At 36.5% G+C, this 21,119-nt stretch overlaps 1 protein-coding gene across 2 annotated transcripts in view; it reads right to left on the minus strand.

Moving 5' to 3' along the window:
- Positions 1–389: 389 nt before the first annotated feature.
- The window catches only part of HSD17B4 (hydroxysteroid 17-beta dehydrogenase 4), a 55,297-nt gene continuing 34,567 nt past the window's right edge, over positions 390–21,119 (minus strand). For both annotated transcript variants that reach the window (XM_048930829.1, XM_048930830.1), the window contains exons 18-24: positions 17,167–17,236; positions 14,670–14,776; positions 14,271–14,357; positions 11,874–11,957; positions 9,844–9,982; positions 2,030–2,157; positions 390–807 (exon numbers count right to left, since the gene is read on the minus strand). In XM_048930829.1, coding sequence (XP_048786786.1) covers positions 718–807; positions 2,030–2,157; positions 9,844–9,982; positions 11,874–11,957; positions 14,271–14,357; positions 14,670–14,776; positions 17,167–17,236 — 705 coding nt within the window. In that variant the 3' untranslated portion in view covers positions 390–717. The remainder of the gene's footprint in view (positions 808–2,029; positions 2,158–9,843; positions 9,983–11,873; positions 11,958–14,270; positions 14,358–14,669; positions 14,777–17,166; positions 17,237–21,119) is intronic.

Raw genomic sequence — 21,119 nt, forward strand, 5'->3', positions numbered from 1 at the left:
ATAGTCAAGCAATTCCCTTTAATAAAATCGAGCCTGTACAGATTATCATCTTTTTTAAGAAAGAGAAAGCCTCTAGAATTCAGTGTGAAAAGCCCCTAATTGAAATTATGAGGGAGCTATGTGAAAAAGCCTCACTGATTTTCCATGGAATTCACAAAATTAACATATATAGGAGCGATTGCCTAAAAAAGGTGGGCACAGATGCAGTTTAAGGGCTTTCTCCTGTACAGAAGAAAATACAGCAACACAGTGCAAATAAATGCAATGGACTTCCATGTTTTAGTGAGACAGTGAGAGCTTAAGACAAAACATTTTTTAATAACAAGCTAGCTAGATTTATAGCAATTAGGATGTTTAAAGCAATACAAATAAAGACAAACAGACACATAGAAGTTATCAAAGAGATACAGCCATTTAATTTTCTTTAGAATTAATACAGAAATATATGCATCTTTGTAAGAATTTTTTATTCAGATAAAGATGTAGAATGAGGGAAGTATCATTCTTTACTGCTGTGGAGAAAGAAGGGCAGGATATGAATGCTTAGAGTCATTTTATGATTTTGTGTCTACTGCAAGTAAGATAGCTTGTATATTAGCAATATAATGAATCAGATTTATGTTAAGTATCCCCAAAATGTTTTAATTGCTGCTTCTGAAATAATTGCATTTTCTGCCTTCTGAACTTCTTCACTACTACCATAGATGATCAAGAAGTTCAGAGTTTGGCATAATCTTTCAGGATCATTTCCAGCTTCTGGCTCAGCAAGATGTTCCCCTTCACTTTCAGCTTACCAGAAAAGAATGCCTAGAAAGAGGCAAAAAAAGAAAAAAGGCATTCAACTGTCCATTCACAATCCAAAGAATTGCTATTACCAAAAAAACAAAAAAAAAAAACAAAAACAAACAAACAAAAAACCCTGCAATGAAAATTGGGGTTGTTTCATGCTATTGTCCCTAGGTCACAGAGCTATATATGCTGTTTCAATCTATTCCAGGTTTTGTTTTGTTCTTTAAAGTTTTGTTTCACTGTGGCTTCACAATTTGAAAGCCCTTTGAATGTTCTCAAAGGAAATCCTTTGCATAGCCCCATTAACTTGAAATAGATTCAAATCAGAAAGAGAGAGATGGCAGAACAGAATTCGAATAGATGCTTATAGCTCCTTTAGATGAGAAAACTCCACATCAACTCAAAGGAAATACTAAAGTTCTAAGAATAGGTAATATGCCTGAATTGCAGTCATAGCTCTCTTGCTTTCTGGAGATTACCTGTCAACATCTAGGGCTTGGTTTATGTCCTATGCTTGTTATACAAAGAGGATTTTATTTCTGTAATATATTGGACTTCTAACAGACATTTGCCATCATTGTTAGTCTCCAGTTTTAAAACCAATTCTCTAACAACTTCTGTTGGGGATCAAAGAAAACAAACTGTTCAATATACGACGAGCTAATTAAGGTTCTCATTTGCTCAAGCATTAAATTGTGAGCTGAAATATTACTTTTGTGACGGTTTAATTTACTTTTACACATGGCACTGAACGTACAAACTCTGGTTACAAAAGTTACTTTCCCTCAAAAAAATGACCTAGTTTTGGTGAATTTATGCATTTATGCATTGTTTGTCATTTTTCCTTACAGCAGTTGTAGCAGTAAATCAGGGTACTGCAACAAATACCAGTTTCCTGTAATATATCAAACAGCATAACCTTATAAATCATATTGAGAAATGTCAGAGGGAAAAAAAAAAAGAAAAACAAACAACAAGAAAAAACTTTGTAATATTAGGCTTTATATCATCTGAGATACTGCTATCCTCCTTAAAAGGTAAAAGAGAGGTAAAGATGGGATAAATTCCTCTCCATGCCTTCTGACTATTTCAGTACAAGATGTGGCTTATACCTAATCTGAGTCTGATCTGCACTGTCCAAACACCAAGCGTTGCAGGCTTTCAAATGCAAACAGTCATGAGCCAGAACTTGGCTTCAGGCAAACTTCCCAGGGAAGTGAATTTGGCACATCCATTTTACCTTATGGGGATTGGTCTTCTGTTGCACCACATCCATAAAATCCTGGTCTGAGAGTGTGAAGATGGTATCAGCAGAACTTCTCGCAGGTCCCTGGTACACAGCTCCAGAACCATTTTTCAAGTCAATTGCTGAGAAAAAAAACAGCAAAATATAGTTTTAGTTCAAAGTAAAGATGAAATTTTCAGTTTAAAGAACTCTACTCTCCACACACATTATTGCAAAGCATTCAGCCTAAAACACAACTGTCAAGCTAATAGTTATTTAGAAAATGAAGGCTTTTCTAATTCTTCTTCTTTAATGGAAGAAAATAACAGGTTAGGGAAAAAAAATCCACCTATTCCTATGCAGTTTGAGCAAATCACTTCTGTTCAGATAGCGAAAGCGTATGCATCCTGCATGCTTGCAGTTAAGTAATTCAATTGTGGAAAGTCCAAATTATGAACATTTTTCTAAAGTGGAGACTAATAAAGCTCTTTTTTGGATTTTGGTTTTGTATTTTTTGGGGGGGGGGGGGGGTTGTTTGTTTTTTTTAGAGCACAGACCAGGAGAGACACAGAAAAATGTAACTTGATCAATTTATATTGTTGAACAAATTAAATGTTGATCAATTTATATCAATACCTCAGTCACAAGCACGTAGTTTTATAGTAATCAAAGGGAGAAAATGCCTACATTACCTTAAAAATCCTGCCCTTTTATTTTTATGGACACAAAATTTATGCATCAGCATTTCATGAGCCTACCTTGTCACTTAGACTTTTTCAGTGTCTGCTTAAATAACTGTGCTAGATTGAACTTTTGATATTCAAATTAGACTGGTCCCCATCCTTAAAACGTGCTTATTTTAGCAGCAGATTAATAAGGGGCACATGTACTTAAATCTTACTGCTTTTTCATGGCACGGGTTTCAGTAATTTAATGTCATCAGTATAATTTAACACAGGTTGCACAGCAATTTGGATGGGAACTTCAGAGGATAAAGGGAAAACAGATCCACTGATAACATAGGCCAGGAAAATATCTGAAAAATGTCTCAAAAACAGACAATTGTTTGGTATTGAAGCACTTCTTGAAGGAAAAAGAACATAATAAGAAATTTTTCAGTTAAATCTCAGCCCTTTGATTAACACTAGAAGACACGTAAAGAATATCTACCTCAGGAGAAGGGGAACTTATAGGAAAGACTGCCATATTAAAATTGCTGCACGGACATAAGAAAACATTTTTAAACAACATCTAAGAGTCTCAACTTATTAATGACTTCAAATATCCCAAAATGGTAATGTTAGCAGCAAAGCTGTGAGGTTTTTAAGTTGGTATCCTTTAGTCAGAGAAACCCAAATGTGATGGTCGTTCGACACATTTGCACTTCCCTTATTTTGCCTGGCAGGCAAACATAGCCTGTTCTGCTTGGTGGAGAGAGCATTTCAAGCCTTGCCAAACAGCTGTCCTCCTCTTCTGGAAAGTCAAAAATTTCCTAAAGTGCCTGGAGACTTGGAGTGTTATTTTCCCAAATGAAAAGCCTTGCCAAAATAATCTGCAAGGCTAACGCTACCAGGTGCTATCACTTGTTTGAAATATTTTGACAGGTTGTGCTCTGCCCACTCTTTCTCAGATTTTGCAAATTCTCAGTCTTTCTCATTACATGTTTTCCTTCTGACTCCCCACTTTCTTAAGTACAAAACAAAATCATTACTGAAGGATATAATACCTCCAATCAGACAAGGATTCTCAGACAGCTTCTCTTAGTTGCCAAATTTTAAGGCAATTGCCTAACTGGAGACTAAAAACCAGCTCACCTTTTGTTTTTCTTTTTCTGAATAGTATCTCTGAAAGGTTAACTACAGTGCTTTAATTCATCTCAGGTAGTTAAATCTTTCATTTTCTGAAATTTGTTCTAAATATTATTTTTTCCAGTTAAAATAAAGCTAGAAAGAGAATTACGTGTCCAGTGATGTTCTGTGGGAGAAATTACATACTACACAATTATTAATCACTTCATTTTAAGATAAGTTGTAATTTCAGAAACAGGTTTAATGTACATCACTACCTTGACACAGTAAGAATAGAAGGGAAATTACTCAAAAGCAGATGAACAACCTGCCCATCTATCGTAAAAGAACTAAAGCTTACCAGTGGTTAAGATACAGCTATTCAAGATACAGGAATAAACCTAAGAAATATTGTGGACTTCCTTGTTCTCTTCAAAATCATCCATATATTTTTTAGTTTTGTACTCCTCACAGCTAGTGAAACAAAACATCAAGTTCTGCTTCTTGCCAGATCTGCTTCCCCAGTATATATTTAAAAAAAAACTAAATCCTTAAATATTTTGGTTGCAAAGCTCCACAGTTTTCACATGATGAACATTTGTTTTAGACAAAAAATATCTGCTTGGCGTTAGGGCCGCATCAAGTTTTCTATACCTCCCACCTCCTTTGTTTGTGGGCTGGAGCTGTGTAACGTCCTTTTAAGCCATAGAAACCACTGTACCACAGCCATGCCACTGTAACTTAACTGAGCTGTTTGAAACACATAAGCAGCACTGACCAGCAAGCCCTTCTGTCTTGGCTTGACATCAGATGGTGGCCAGGAGCCATAAAGCTCTCTCCTCTGTTCCTAACCAGAATGGGAGAGAAAATATTCTGGACAATCTTATGGGTTAAGACAGGGACAGATCAGAATCTTTGGGAAAACAGACTTGACTTGGGGAAGATTTACTCCATTTTCATTTAAAAATAGGGTAGGTTAGTGAGAAATGAAAACTCAACTAAAAATATCTTCCCACCTTCTTCCCAGGTGCAGTTTAATTCCCAATTCCTCTACACCCTCCCCAACCCTGAGCGGTGCAGGGAGATACTGAAATGAGGGTTTGTTCAGCCCACTCTGAAGCCATTCCTCTCTGCTATTCCTCTCACCTCACTCTTCTTCTCTGTAGGTCCCTCAGGAGAACCTGCTCCTGTATGGGCTTCATGGGCCATCACCTTCTGGCCACATCCACTGCTAACCTCCAGGCTACATGTTGAGATCTGCCAATCTCCTACATATGGAGCCCAAGGGCTCTAGGGGACAGCCTGCTCCAGCACGGGCCTCTCCTGGGCTGCAGGGAACTTGTGTTCCCTGCCTGGAGCACCTCGTGGCCTTTTTCTCCACTGACCTTGGTGCCTGCAGGGCTGCTTCTCAGAATGTTGTCACTTTGCTCTCTCAGCTGCTGTGCAGTGTTTTTCACACTTTCTTAAATGTGCTGTGACAGAGGAACCACCAGCATTGCTGATGGGTCCTAAGACCCAAAAGACCCTCTTTTCTCTATTGAGCACTGGCTAGAAAGGCAGATTTGATATATCCCAATTATATTTGTTGATTAGTCCTAGTATTGTAAAGTTTAGAAGACACAGAGTTAGAATTAAATTCTTTAACCACTGTGACAAATCCTACAATATCTGAATGATAAAATACATAATACATTGTGTTGCAAGGGCTATTCTCCTTTTCTAATTTACATCTGGGCTGTTCTCCTTTTCTAATTTACATCTGAATCACATCAGCATTGCTTATCAAATCATTTCTATAAATAACTGTGAGCTCCGAAGGCACAAGAACATCTTTAAATACTGCATGACCATGGTACATGCTCAATCATATGAAATCCTTAAACCATCTTTACTTAAAAGTGATTAGGAAACGTTAACATAGATAACTTACTAGGATGTTCTATTCCAGACATATGAAAACTATATTATCCATTTTTTTTAATCTTAAATAGTGTTACTATATTCACTAAGGAAAAAAAAAAAAAGTAAATCCCAGCAGTCACAAATGAAGAGCCCTGTAACAATGAATCCTGCCAGTTTCATGAAAAGATGAAGGATCTTCTCCTGAGACTTCAGTGCCAGCACACAGTAAAGTGGATATAAATTAGCAATGAAAGAAATGAGCTGAATACCAGAACAGATTCCAACTTTCAGAGCAGCAGAATTCTAACTTTCCAAAGTGGTTTAAGACCAAAAATGGTGCCTTCCTGTAAAGCACACCTTTATGAGACTTAGGCAAATAACACAGCTGTTTGTTGCAGAGGGAAATGGTCTTGAAACAAGCCTCCAGTACAGGTCTCCTACACAAATCTCCTGATGTGTCTCTGAGATTAAACCTCGTATGTTGCACAGCCATTACAGCAGTCAACTTAATAATGAGGTGATGCTGGTGTCTCTACATCCCTGCTTGGACTCCAAATAGCTCCTCAGTTGAGTAGTGGGCTGGGTACCTGCCCCTGCACACTACCAGCATAGTTTCACAGCTTCCAGAAACAGCTGAATAGCTTCCAGATGTCCCAGGTTTTCCTCTACCCTCTCACACAGCTGATTTGCTCCATACAAAAACAGAAGTTTGAAAGAGAGGCATGCTACTCTTATTCTCTGTGTAAAAACTTAGTTTAAATGAAAATTAAAGCTGAAATCCCCTTTCAAAATCAACTAGCTTCTCAAATATGTAAAATTTCAGTGCTGCTCACATAAAAAACAAAGTCAAGCAGTTTCAGTACATAAAGCAGTAGCCAACCTTCAATTTTTTTTGTTTCTAATTACATATCTAAATGCTGCATTACAGTAAATACTTAGGAATTATTATTCTCCATATGCTGTGCTTGTCAGAGAAATAATTAAAAGGTCAAAAATGGCATATATCCAGATTAAAACTCTATACAACAGCTTTCAACAGCAAGTAGCCCAAGAGTTGAAAAGTCTAATGTTTATAATATGGCTTTTGCCCTACTATTCATAGGAGAAAATTATTAGGCAGTCACTTTTCTTTTGTTTTGTTTTTCCCCCTCACCCCAATTCTCCCTCACAGAGGATAAGCAACTGCCCTCAGCCTGAGAGCTAACAAAACAAAGCATCATTCACTCTTCACTGCCCAGAGTTACTTTGCATCACAAATTATTAACCAGCTTCCTCGTAACTTTAGTGACACTCACAATGAAATGCACATAAACTTTTATAGGAAAGTTTTATTTTTTCAAGAACTAGAAAAGAAGAGAAATATTTTATGCTCTCAGCATGATTCAAAGCAACAGAAGAGAAAACTTCCAAACTTCTGAGTGGTGTTCTAGAGATTCATTAGCTATCAGCTAATAAATCTCGATGGCAATGTCTGAGAACGACTGGAAACAACCAAAGCAATTGTAGAGCATAAAATATGCAGAAGGGAAGAGTATGCTTTAGGTAGTGAAGCTAATGTGAGAAGCTGCAGTTAAAGCTGGTGGGTATTTGACAAGAATTCTGTTTTAGAAAATAACCCTTCACTTATTAGCTTATTCCTTGCAGTTTTGACACTGACAGAACGGATATTGTTTTATTTCCATTTTCACCATCTTTGTAAATTAGAACAATTTGTTTCTATGAGAAAAAACCTCTAATTAAGATCAGTTGTCAATAGCTACAGTTCAATACTTTTCAGACCGCGAATGAGTTGTCAAAAATTTCATATCCTGAGGATTTCTATTACCATGGCTTCATGCCATTGATAGAAAACTAGATAAAGATCACTGCTAATTAAAAATACCATTACTATCATTAATACTATAAACAGAAGTGCCTCTGAAACAACAGTTCACACGTGCTATTTAAGATAATAAAAATTCTGGCTAACTGCGCAGAACAGAGATCAAAAGGTTAGAGTAACAATGAAAGCACTAAAAGTAAGTAATTTTAGAAAGAAAAGACACTGAAAAGCACTGAAGCCTTTAAAGTTTAGAATACAATGGAATGACTGCCTGTATGAGGAAAAAAAAAAATCAGTCCATGATACAGTTTGCTTTCTCTTATCTGCTTTCCCTCTCACCCTCCTCCAAGATCTCGAGAAGCTCAAGGACATTAGCAGAGGATGCCACAATCATCAAGCGAGACAGCAATGAGCTACAGGGCCCAGATTGTTTCCAGCACTGTCAATTGCTGCAGTTTTCAACACAGCACAAAGCTGTGTAAAAGTGACAAGTCCAAAGATCAGAAAACAAGCCAGCACAACTAAGTAATGAATTTAATAAAGGAAAGAAGCCCAGCAGGTAGCATAGGAGAGCCTTAAGCACTATTTGTACTGTCCTGGGAGGCTCTCAGTAGTGGAGTCTTAGAAAGAGGATGTGTAATAGAACAATTTGTATGAACTCAGAGCAAAACAAAAAACCTCTCCCAAATCAATCTCCTGACATTCCAGCTGATTCAGTGATAAGAATTCTGAACATACGTTGAAGGAGTATACAATATTTACTCACAGCAAACAAATTCTACATTAATTTTAATTCTGAATTAATTTTAATTTCATGTTTCTCTGCAATACCAAATCTATTTATTTTACGGGATCTCCCTCAAACAAAGGAAGAGCTGACACAGAAAAGTTCTGTCCATTTAATTGTTTTTAGGCAGTGAAACATTCACTGGAAGAAAGCACAACTTCCCTCCTGCTGCTCCAGAAACAAACAGAAGAAAGAACAAGGATGGATCCTCTCTCTCTGGATACACAGGCAAAAACATCCAAGCATTTCCACCATAACAGAACACGGCCTTGTAAAGCAGATAAGGCCAGTGCTCAAGCCTCAGTCTTTCAAGGGTACAGATTTCACTGGAACAGGCTGCCCAGGGAGGTGGTGGAGTCTCCTGCTCTGGAGATGTTCAAGACCTGCCTGGATGCCGACCTGTGCGACCTGCTGTAGGGAACTGCTTTGGCAGGGGGTTGGACTCGATGATCTCTGGAGGTCCCTTCCAACCCCTACAATTCTGTGATTCTGTGATTTTGCACATCATTCTTTGCCAGATTCTTCTTCCATTAATTTACCCATTCTCTGCAGATAATATTAAGCCACTATCAAAGTCATTCCAAATTTAGAGACAAGAGTAAACCATTTTAATGACAACATAATTTCCTATTTGTAACTGTAAACACGATTCTCACTTATATTACTTTTATTTACAGATGAAACAATGGATGAGAATGATGTAGTTAACAAACATAAGTAACCACTTCAAGGGTTTTGGAGTCTAATCAGTATGTCTGTAATGTATTTTCTAAAAATTCAGGCATAGACACAGAAAAGACTTCATAAGCCTTCTATCCAGTTCTGAACATCATTTAAATTAACAAAAGTGTTAAGAGTAGAAGACCAGAGGAATGGTAGGAATTCCTAATGGTAGGAATGATTAAGAGTAGTAAGTTTCAAGACATCTTAGTTAAATTACTTAGTATCCTCTCTCTCATTTTCATTTATCGGCACTCAGCATTAATCATCTACACAAGTATATTCAATAAATTAACTGCTATCCAAGTGCAAATCTCTCCCTATCCCTTAAAAATTGCAGAAAATGCAATACAGATAGAAAAGAACTTATGTTGATCTACAATCTACATTATGTAGATCAATCTACTATTTGCTCAGTACAGATTAGTTAGTTTGTACATTATCAGACTAGTTACTTCAGCGTAGCCTGCTAGAAGACAGGTAAATTAACCTAAGTGTAGTGAGGAGCCATTCTGGGAAATAGAAGCACAAATGCCCTCAAGTTCTAGAAGACTGTGTGCCTATGCCTTCATCTGAATAGGAAAGTTACAGAAGCACACTGTTAGAGAGTTGAAAGAAACTGCCATTATGGAACTTTATCTGAACACATTACTTGCGTGTTCAGTATGCAGTCAGATTTTTAGGTCCTGTAAGCATTCATGTACTACTTTATCCTTGTTTTCAAAGCAACGCTGTATTTAGAATGAGTACAATTAATCTCACTTTGTTTAAAAAAAATGCACTGGGACATTATATAAGAACTATTACTTACTCCATTGCACTGCTGTTTTTCCATCTTTAGTGATGTTCCACTGGAACACAGCATTTACTTTCCTTACCAATTCATGTCCAATCTCTTTGATGCGACGGCCAATTTCTTCAAACACCAGGTCACTCTGCAGCCCTGCAGTCTTAAAAAAAAAAAAAAAAAGAGAGCAGGAAGAATTTAAAAAGGAAAGCTCTATTTAGAAAAAGAGACTTATGACTATTAGTTTAAGCATTGTATCCAGGAGTTCTCTACTGCAGAATTATCCAGTGCAATCAAAATGTTTTCCACAAGTAATTACTTCTAGCAGTTGTCAGCACTGTAGAGTACACTCCAGCAGAACATGCTCATGGACTCTTACTTGAGAATTATTTCATATCATGCTTTTACAGTTTTTGTCATTTATTACTGTAATTTAAGATACGTTTTACACTTAGGATTTTTTAACAGCTTCTAAATTGCCTTTTTCCCCATTCAGAGGATAACCATTGCCACTTTTTCCACAGCAAATGGAATATTTTCAGAACACAAAAAATGTTTTTACCAGTATGTTACCTTAGTACAACACAACTAATTATCAGAGACTGCAATATGAACAAAGTCAGAACTCAGTGCAATCACGGTATGTTTACAACTTCAGGGTGGGATCAGCAACATTCACATTTTTAACTTTTCCAAGCACGTGATGTTGTGCAAGCCTTTCATTGTTTTACCTCAACTAGTCCTTGCACTCGATAAAAAGCTCTAATTTAAGAAGCTCCCCTGATATTTTCATCAAAAAAAAAAAAAAAAAAAAAAGAGAAGGAGAAGTTACCTTAGCTTTATTTTTTTCTGCTTTACCTATCCATATACCAGGATGCAGTACTCCTCACACTAATATGTCTTCATCTCCACTGTGATGACTAAGAAGCATTTTCCATCATACAACATGATTTCTGATGATGTGAATTTGACAGTCACTCAGGTAAGTTTCCCCTACTGCATGACTCAATCAGGAAACTCCTGCCTAAGTACCTTAATTTCTCAGTCAGCTTGAAGAAAAAAACTGTTCTGTCCATGTTAAATAAACTTCTGTAATTATTTCACTGAAATGTTCTAATGGTTCAATGTTTGAACCCCAAATGTAGATTTGGCAGCAGTTCAGAATATCAAAGGACTGAACACAACCAGTGTAAAGACATAGGTTCCAAGAACATATCACAAGCTTTAGATGAATGTCATTATCTCAGTATTTCCTAAAGTTCAATGCATTAAAGTCTCATTCTTTGCACACAAAAAGCAATGGAACAAAAAGGTTTATTATGGCAAGGTACTATGTATTCAGTTCTGCAAAGACTAACAATCAGAAAGATGTGAGCACATGCAATTTTGTCTTTAGGGGCAAGTCCAATATCCTGGGTATATACCAATATCCCATCAAGCCCCTCTTGCTCTCTCTCTCTCCCCCTCTCTCTCTCTCTCCTTTTCAGAGAGAATACATTCTGTGAAGTACATAATGTGTGTTAGGTCACATGCACAAACAGCATTCAGAACCTTCTTTCAAAAATAATTCAATGATAAAATTATTCTTTCTATGAGGACACTACTTCATTTTCCCTTGCTCTTCTAGTGCTTTCCTGTCACTCTCCCCGTAACTCCAGAAAAATGGGAAAAGTCACTCATTTTTACAGCTTACAATGAGTTCAGTCTCTATCATCTGCAAGAGAAAATCAACGTGCTCGTTTCCCAGGTACTTCCCTAATGTGTGGCCCTGAATGCTGCATGACTCTCTTGTTTTGTAACACACAGAGGAATGCTTATACTAACTGCTCAAACGGTATAAAGAACTTCAAATTCCACCAGGTATTCTGTGCATTCTGTCAGCCTTCAAAATAAATCCACAAGCCCTACATAATGAGCACAGTGTGCGCTCACATCTCTTAAGCCACATACACATGAAATCTTTGTGAATAAGACTAGCAAGTTATTCTGTTATTCTCCTGTTTCTCACAACAGTACAGCCCAACTGTGCTCCTTTACAAGTTTGTGTTGCTTACAGGCTTCAGTGAGGAAGGCTTATCCAAGGCTGACACTACATCCACATAGCCACCTGCAATAGCAATGTCTCCAGTCTCTTTGACCTGTGATGGGGAAAAAATTACATTAAAGAGGCAGTGCATTGGCAAAAAAAAAAAAAAATCTCAATAAGCTTTTATTTATTTTAAGTCCAGAGGTTAAGAAAGCAGGAAAGTTCAGTGAGAAGAAAAACAAAATGTAGTTTTAAAGCAAATTAGTATTATACCATTTGCAAACAGTTCTGCAAATGAAATAATTAACTGACTCTTGAGTAATTAAATCAAAATCTAATGATGGTTTTCTGTTTACAAAGTGATTGGTCAGATCTGTCTGAAAAATTCTCATCTCTGATACAATAAACTGTTAATATTACTTCCTGTGAGAAAAACACATTGCTCCAGAATGATTTTAGTGAGGTAGGTAACCAGTTGACAGTGTCTTCAGGCATCTTAAACTAGAAACAATTTTTTAAACACTGTAAGATCAGAAAGATTGCAAGGAAAAAGAGGAAAAAAATCCCTGAATTCCTTTTTAGTTTTTGAAATAGTTATGTGTCAGATATGAAACTGAGTTTCATTTTGGCATTGTTTCTTTAATGAGGACTGACACACAAACCATTTTGACTGAAAAAAAGGCAGCAGCAAAATGATTAACTGAAAATGCATATAGAGAGTTATATGATAAATTGAGAAGACCAGGCAAAAATCAGTCTAGCTTATTGCACAGGTGAATTTAATATGGAAAGAATGTACACTAAAGATTATTCAAGTCATTCTTAACATGCTGTCACCACCACCACTGCAACTTCAGACAGTGCTGAAAATGAATTTAAATCTCTGTATCACAATTAAACGTGTATTTAAGCTTGATTTATCTTGAGTGTACTACATGTACACAGATGACTTGATTTTAGACTACTCAGAATTACAAAAAGCAACAGAACTCAGCATAATTGCTTTGAGCAAGCAGCAGTGGAAACAACATTGTTTTCTATAATCATGTTGAACACCACAGTCTGCCTTCAAAATAAGTTACGTTATTCCACGCTGAAGCTTACTAAAAAAAATCAGTATCCCCCAGAGCTCTGCAGATAATGCTAAAACAAGCACAACAGTAAATCCAGCCTTTGAACACAAAGAAGGATCACATTCTGTATACAGATTTCAAAGGGCTGGGAAGCATACCATGAACACTGTTACTTTAGACTGTACACACAACCCTTAAGCGAAAAATCAAGAAATTCTCTCAGGGCTGAGCAGCAGTGAGTTTTTAAATATTGGTACACACCTCTGTGTCTCATCCACTGTAGCTGTGCAATGGCTGCAATGCTGATCTGAGGCATTAAACTGTCTTGTTTACTGACTACTAGTTCGTATCTAGTAGCCTTAAGTCCATATTATGAAATTCCATAGCTACTTACCAGGTCTGCAAACAAAATTTACCCTCACTAGTCAACACGTATTGTGCAAATCTGTGTTCGTCTGGAAACAATATCTATCCTGTGTCCTTGTAATGCTCTTCCTTTGATTTTGCCTGCTCAATCCTCTCTTTAGCTGCTTCTATCGCTGCTGCTGTGCCCACTGATCAACATTTTGGCTGAGATATGGGTGGTAAAACTTTGGCCAGCCAAAGCAATGTACAACATACAAGCTAATGCGTGCTGACAAATAAGAGCAGCAATTCGTTATTTAAGAGAATGCCAATGGCACGGGACACTATAACAAAGACAATGAGATTTTACTTTTCACCTCCACATGAAGTATTTTTGCTGACACTGAAACTTTCCACCATTGCAGGATACTGACACAAAATGCTAACAGCAAATTCAAAGAAAACTGAGTAATACAAAAAGTGGACTTATAAAAGAGTAAGACCTGTTTTATTGTAGTCATTATGTCTGACTGTTATGAAACTTCAATTGTTTTGAAGCTCTTCTGCGTAGATGCACCTAAAGTTTAACTCAATTTAATTACATATTTTTGAGTTTGCCTTCATTTACTGTCAGGAGTTCATTTAAGCAAGCTAAACAAGCGTTAAAAAAAAGACAGATAAACAAGGCTAGGGTTATCTGCAAAAAGCAAAGACTTAAGAATGAGTGGTTTTTGCTTTTTTCATAGTGGACAAACCAGAAAACAATGAAATTAGTTCTGATACTAGTTAAAACAAGGAGCATATAAAGTCCTCTAACAAAGTTTTCGTTATTTTACTCTAATCTTTATGAAACAATGAGTAGGAATATTTAATTCCTTTCACTTTATTTATGAATCTTCTTCAGTGGTGCATTCAGTGAGCTACTTTTATCACTTCCTATCATACTCATAAACTTTTACACAAGCCACACTTTTCATTCAAGTCAACAACAGTGGCTGCATTCTCACCTTGGTCTGAAAATGAATTCTATTTCCTTCCTTCCACATTTCTGTTTGTAAAGTTTGCCCTGGAAAGACTGGCTTTGCAAAGCGAACCTGAAAATAAACAAATAAAAACATTAAAGAAAATAATGTAAAATTTTGTCAAATCTGTCCCATAAAGCTTAAAAAAATAGGTTCTACTAAACAGAAAAAAAAAAAAAGAAAATGAATGAATCAAATAGTGATGCAAAGCATATAAATATTTAAGGAAACATAGTAGACAGAAGCATTAAAATGCACACAACGCTAAGTAAGAGCAATTGTGGCAGTCAGGAAAATGAAAATCTTATCTCCACCCTAAGTAATTTTTTTGGCACTAAAATCAGAAAATTAAAAAAATTAATGGCTAATAGCAAACTTACAGACCTTGATTGCCTTGAATCTAGTCACATCATTGTTTGCAAACTGCTTCAAGACGTTTCTAGCAGCAAACCCAAAGGTGCACAGTCCGTGAAGTATTGGCTTCCGAAATCCTATTTCAAAAATTAACACTTCAGTGATTGTAACATTAGGAGTTCACATGTTTCTACTACAGGTGTTTGTGTTTTAGCTGGAGCATTTTATTCCAGTGACATTCTTAAATTAGTCTAATAAAAGGATTATCTTACTGAAAGAGAATCTGTAACTACTTATTAATACCTCAAGGCAAAGGAATGTGTTCACTGAGAACTGAAGCTTCAACACCGAATAAGCAGAATGATCCACTGTCTGAACTGATGATCAAATGAAAATAAGATTATCTGTGCTATCACACGTGAACAGGCAGACCAGATACATCATTACAAGGATGTCTGCACGTTAACAGCAAGGGGTGCAGTACAAACTGAAAAGTGGTGACACGTACACAAAATGCTTCACATTTTGAATTCCTATTAATAGCTGTCAAAAGTCTTCATATTTAGTACACAGTTTGTGTACTAAATATTTTTATTAGTACACAACAGCTTTAGCTTGTTTGGAATGGAAAAAAAAAATACTCAAAAGGGTTCAGGCATTCAGAATGAGATGAAGACAACAAAAGTTACAATGTTCTGTTCATACTGACATTTTGCTCAGGCTTCCTTGAAGCATCAAACTTTGCAGAAAAAGCTGGATCGTGGAAGAGGATAAACTTTACATTAGTAATTAATCTCCTTCCAGTCCTGCCAAGTCTGACAAAATAAGGCTTTAAAAGTCAGCCTGACATGTGCTAAAGCACAGTCATTAAGTTACAAAAATACAGCTTGCACTGAGTACATTCTGATCCCTCAGTAGGTTGCTCTGACCTCACTGGGCTATTGCAAACAATAATTGATCATGCCTGTACCAGCTCATGGAGAGGCTGTGAGACAGGTCTGTCCAGCCCTGGCTCTGAAAATAGATGCTTTGCCTGGAACTCATCTGCCACTCTCAACTGTCAGAATCTGTTTTTCCTGAGCTTTATGAACAACTCCTCACAGCATCCACACATCATGAAAAGTTGTCTCAAGGGACAACAACTAGGAGAAAACTAGGAGAAAAACAAAAAAAGAGAGAATAAATAATAATGTGAATATATATACGTAAAGGAGACAGGAGAAAGACTGGCCTGAGGAGAGACAGAAGAGATAAGACACCACTTTCAAGACTGAGACAAAAAGGCCACTAGCACTTGATGTAGGGAAAGACAGGAAGCCTAAGACAGAGCCTGAAGGGAAGACAAGACTACCAGGCATCTGAATGACAAACAGAGATTATGAGTGGTTAGGTTAGGAAAAGAGACATGACAGAAGGACAAAAAATACACACTCAGAGAAAAAACCCTAAGGTAATCAAGTGACTTTTTACCTAGACTGAGATGAAAGGAAAATAAATGTTGTTTTCACGTTTCAATATCTTAAGTGTATGCACTTGCCATAGGAATAAAAACACAAAAATATCAACACGTTTTCCTGAGTATCTTCCCTGAAGCATTACCTATCTGCAAGAAGGCTTAACAGTAATCTTGGAATCACCTGAGTGCATTAAGGTTTATGCTTCCTTCCAGTGCACACAGGTAAGAGATGGTCAATTTAAAAGACAAAAATGAACTTAAATGCATCCTAGGAAAAAAGTTTCTGTATAACTAGAATAAATACATCTAAAAGACCTCTTCAGTAATGTTCTTTTTCGTTTAAACATAAGTCTAGCACAGATATTTGAGTAGGAAACTGCCACAGTTGTAAAAACCAGCACTGTTCTTAAGTATTCAGACAGATTCACATACAGATTTTCACTGTACCAGTGCTCTTTGTATGTTGAAGAATTTTACTCCTCCTGCAAGGACTTTCTAATGCAGCAATATATACATGGCCAATGTACTGTGTTACCAAGAGGTCTAGGTACACAACTTTACAAAAAAACCATGCTTCACTCTATCCTGCCCTCTTGTCATTTGTTGGAGTCAAGAAGACTACACAGAAGCACAAAAAGCTACACCAACACTAACATGATCTCAAAATCATTTAAATGGAAAGAATGATCTATCAAACAGTTTATGTAATTCCCTCCAAAGCTTTTGATAGTTAATTGAATTATTTCTGCTTATGAAAACAGAGATTGAACAGATGGGAAGGTGGAAACATACAAACTCCAGCAGGAAAATCAGACAAAAGATTGACTTCCTTATTGACTGTAGATAAGAATCTGAGCAATATTCCAAGCATTCCTAGGTACATGAAGCAATACTTCTAAGTGAGGCACCACACAAAACTTTGAAGACATCTAAAGGTGACTATAAGGACACCTGTGGAAAAACACTGCTTTTCCCAGCCTCTTAGACAATTACTGATAAAGTGCAAAAAATAAAAATACATTTGCATCATCCTTTATCCAAATGTAAATACATCAGGATCCCACAACTCACCTCCCAGTGCAGCAAAACTTGGATCAAGATGTAAAGGATTCCAATCCCCACTAAGCCGATACAAGGCAGCCTTCAGAAGCAAAGAAAAGTGGGAGGTTAGGGCTTATAGAAACTACTTAAAATTACAGATTATCAAACTACTCAAAATTTGTTTTATTAGCTCTTAGATAATAAACTCTACAATCAACTAAATAACAGTTATGTTTTTGTGCAGACAAGCTGCCAAGGCCCAGAATAAACTAATGAAATTGAGGCACCTTGGTACATGATAAAATAATCAACTGCTTAATGGGAGTAAAAACATATTCTCGTGACAGGCAGATCCAGCTTCACTAAAATCTGACAGTAGGGAAGTAACATATTTCTTAGAATTTGTCAGTAGGTTCATTTGCTTGAAGTGCAATTTTAAAGCAATTCTCGCATGACAGATTTATTCACTTAAAAAAAGAATACATCTGAAAACCTTCAGAATAAACAACAACAAAAAATGCTACTATGCTTCTTCAACACATGATGCATCTTACAGAGCTCAGAAACATTCTTTTCCCTTGCTTTTTAAGAGTAACACGACAAGAATAATTGTGATAGCATTCTCTCAGCAACTTCCAGCAGGGCAGATCCCAGTATTAAGCAAACAAAAGTCCCCCAAGTGACAGGCTGGTTTTTCTAGATGGCTTTTGTTTCACGTTAAATGTTTTCCTCCACTAGGAAAAAGAAATACAAATGTATTGTATATACTGTGAATGTGGATAAACCTGAGAAATATTTAATGATGTGGATGCTGTATTTTAGATTCCTATGTTTGTATGGCTTCAGCATTTCCACTGCCAAATCCTATATTTGCTGTATGTGTGAAGTGGCCTGAAGTCCATATTATGAGATGAATGGCAAAGTCAACCTTTTCTATGTGTTTCTGGTCTAGATTATGCCATGGTCATGAGATTTCAGTGAAAGAACTAAATCATGAGGTTCTTCTACCATAATGCTCCCAGCAGGGCAGAGAAACCAGCAAGTAACATTAGTGAAGAGGCATATACAAATTGTGCAAGAGTTTAACCGAAGAGAAAAAAAACAAGTTTTATTTTAATAGTGCATATCATTATCATAAAAATTCTTTCCCAATACTCTGCACCAAGATTATATAAAAAGGTATGCGATTATACAAATGAGGGTAGTTTGCAACAAAGGAAAAAAACAATCAGAAATTAATCTTATAAGATCAACAACAAATAAAAATAGCTAAGATTCCTTGCCAAACAAGAATGAGGTCCAAATCTGAAGGCAGTACCTTTCAGTGCCACGACACTACAGCTAGCAACCTGCAAGCCCAATCCAATCAAGCTGAAAAAAGGAAGTCGAATTTACTGCCAGTGGCTGTGATGTCATAGATGCCATCCATTCCAGAGGTGGCCTCCAGGGAGTTTATAGTGAAATACACAGTGCTGGTTGAGGGGCCAACAGGGAAGCAGAGGAGAAAATGGAGGTTAATGTAAATTTTTTCACTGCCACATAGAAGGCAGCTGGAGTGAACAGTGGAAACAGGCAATTGGAAAGGGGCTAATTATTACTATCTATGTAGAGCGTCTCCTCCCTTCACATCCACTAGACTTATAAAATTGTTTGTGTTGAAAAGGATCTGAAAGACCATCTAGTTGCAACCCCCCTACAATGGGAAGGAACACCTTCCACTAGGTTAGGCTGTCCGAAGCAACATCCAGCTTGAACAGCTCCAGGAAAGGAGCATCCACAGTTCCTCCGGGCAAAAGCTAGAGTGAATAGCAGCTTTGAGGTACCACTAATTTCTTTGCTAAGACCTGTCTATGGTCTTCATGACACACAAATATTGAAGTTAGTTCACTATGAAAGAAATTTTAGAGGGAAGCAGAACCTTAGTTTCATTTGAAAAATTACAGGATAACAGCTTTAATGAAGTTGCTCTCAACGCAATTAAACAAATTAGAGTATCATCCTTTATTAATGAAGCTCTTTCAACAGAGTAAAAAATGTAACAACCACCACTCTTTAGAAGTAGAAAATTGAAGTTGCCAAATGTGAATTGCACAAAATTATTACACTACTTTAAGGTAAATTAAAAGATGTCAAAAGGCTTTTAAAAAAAATTTTCCACAAAGGTGCCATTGCAATTGATGTTAATTGATACTAAATAACAGTTATAATAGAGGAAGGTTATATTTAGATAAGAGACCAAATTTCAAGTTAAATCTAGTTTAATCTATGCAGCTGCTTCTTACTGAACTTGTAAAATACACTACTCATTTATTTAGGGCGATAATAAGCAGTACTTCGAAGACAATTCTTAGGCCGGATGCCTTTCAAAATAATCACGATGAGAATTATTACACCGTTAACATCACATTTAGGAAATAATATACCTCAATGTGATCAATTATTATGTGATCAATGTATTTTGCTAAAAACCTGGCACATGAGTATAGGAAATACTTGGCCTTTATATCTTTGACAGCTGGAAGTGGCCCTGGTCACTGTCAGAAAACACATTGCTTGGAATGAGTAACAGCAATTACAGAGCAGGCTATGCAAATTAAGCACAGTCACCTCAGGTCTGCCAACAAACTTTTTTTCATTTGCCACACTCTTGAGTATTACTTAATTGTATAAAATTATATGAAGTACATACCACATTGGAAAAGAATTGTTGTAAAGCCTTGTTGGCCCTGTTTTCTATACTCCTACAATAACATTTCCTGAAATCTTGAGTGATAGCATAAAAGCAGACAGAGCGATGCATCCTCGGAGGATGACAAGAGCCAATTGATGTGGGGCATTAGATTGAAGTCAGTCATAACATGGTTAGATTGTTCTCCAATTAATAACACAAACTGTCAAGTCTAATTTCTTAACAATTTAGGAGTTCTGCCAGATCACAAAAGGAAAGGCGATATTCAATTTGTCTGTGCCAACATTTCAGTCTTGCCTGTGGACTGCAATAAAGGTCAGTGGTAAAGCTAACAAAAAATGAAGCCAACTCTTCATATATTTTGCCTTCTAACTTGTCAGATAGAGCTTTGCCTGAGACCTTACACTTTCATGTACTTTTTTGTATGTGCACGTGTGTTTATGTGCATGTTTGTATGCTTTACTGAACAACTTATTAAAGCAACGGCAAGCAGCCTAGCCATCTCAGAAAGACAAAAAAACAGCACAAATGTCATCTAAAATTCAATGAGCTCTGACTTACATTAATAACAATGAATGTTTCCAGGTAGACTCAGTGCTGATGCTTCAAGGGATCAATTAATGCACTATACTAATAAATAAGCAACTACACTTCAACTTTGAGATTTCCACTTGCCATAACTTCTTTTTAACCATCTATTTAAATCTAAGTTACAGATATTGAGGAAGAGCAATCAGTTAGCAACAACACATATATAACAATAGAACACACATAACAATAGAAAAGTAGAAGTGTTTGTTTGTTCCTTCCAACTGTTTTTCTCACCAAAGTAGGTCTATGCATAAAATATAACAGATCCTATTAGTTGTTCATAACAGCTTCCAATGCCTGAATATGTTTTGTGGAAACCTGGTTCACATACAGTTCTATTTAATAACAAGACTAACTAAGACAAACAAGTGTAGTACCCTAGACCATTTTAAGCTAGCAATTACATTTTCTCTGTTGTCTGGACAGCATAAATTCAAGACTTTTCTGGCACAGGCTTCAAAGAACGTTAGTTATTTATAAGAAGCATAGCAAACATACAGGAAGCCTTTTCTCTAGTGGGGCCTCCCAATTAAAAGATACAAACTGTTTCAAATCATCTTGTTTTGTAGAAATTCGAATGAAATAACAATTTCTATATACTTCTGTAAGACATTTATAGACAAGGGAAGGAAATCAACTGTCGGAAATGAAGATCATCTTCTTTAAACAAAATCACTGCTATCCTAGCACCTTTTCTTTTTTT

This window comes from Lagopus muta, chromosome Z, assembly GCF_023343835.1.
Source record: "Lagopus muta isolate bLagMut1 chromosome Z, bLagMut1 primary, whole genome shotgun sequence".
NCBI lineage: Eukaryota > Metazoa > Chordata > Aves > Galliformes > Phasianidae > Lagopus > Lagopus muta.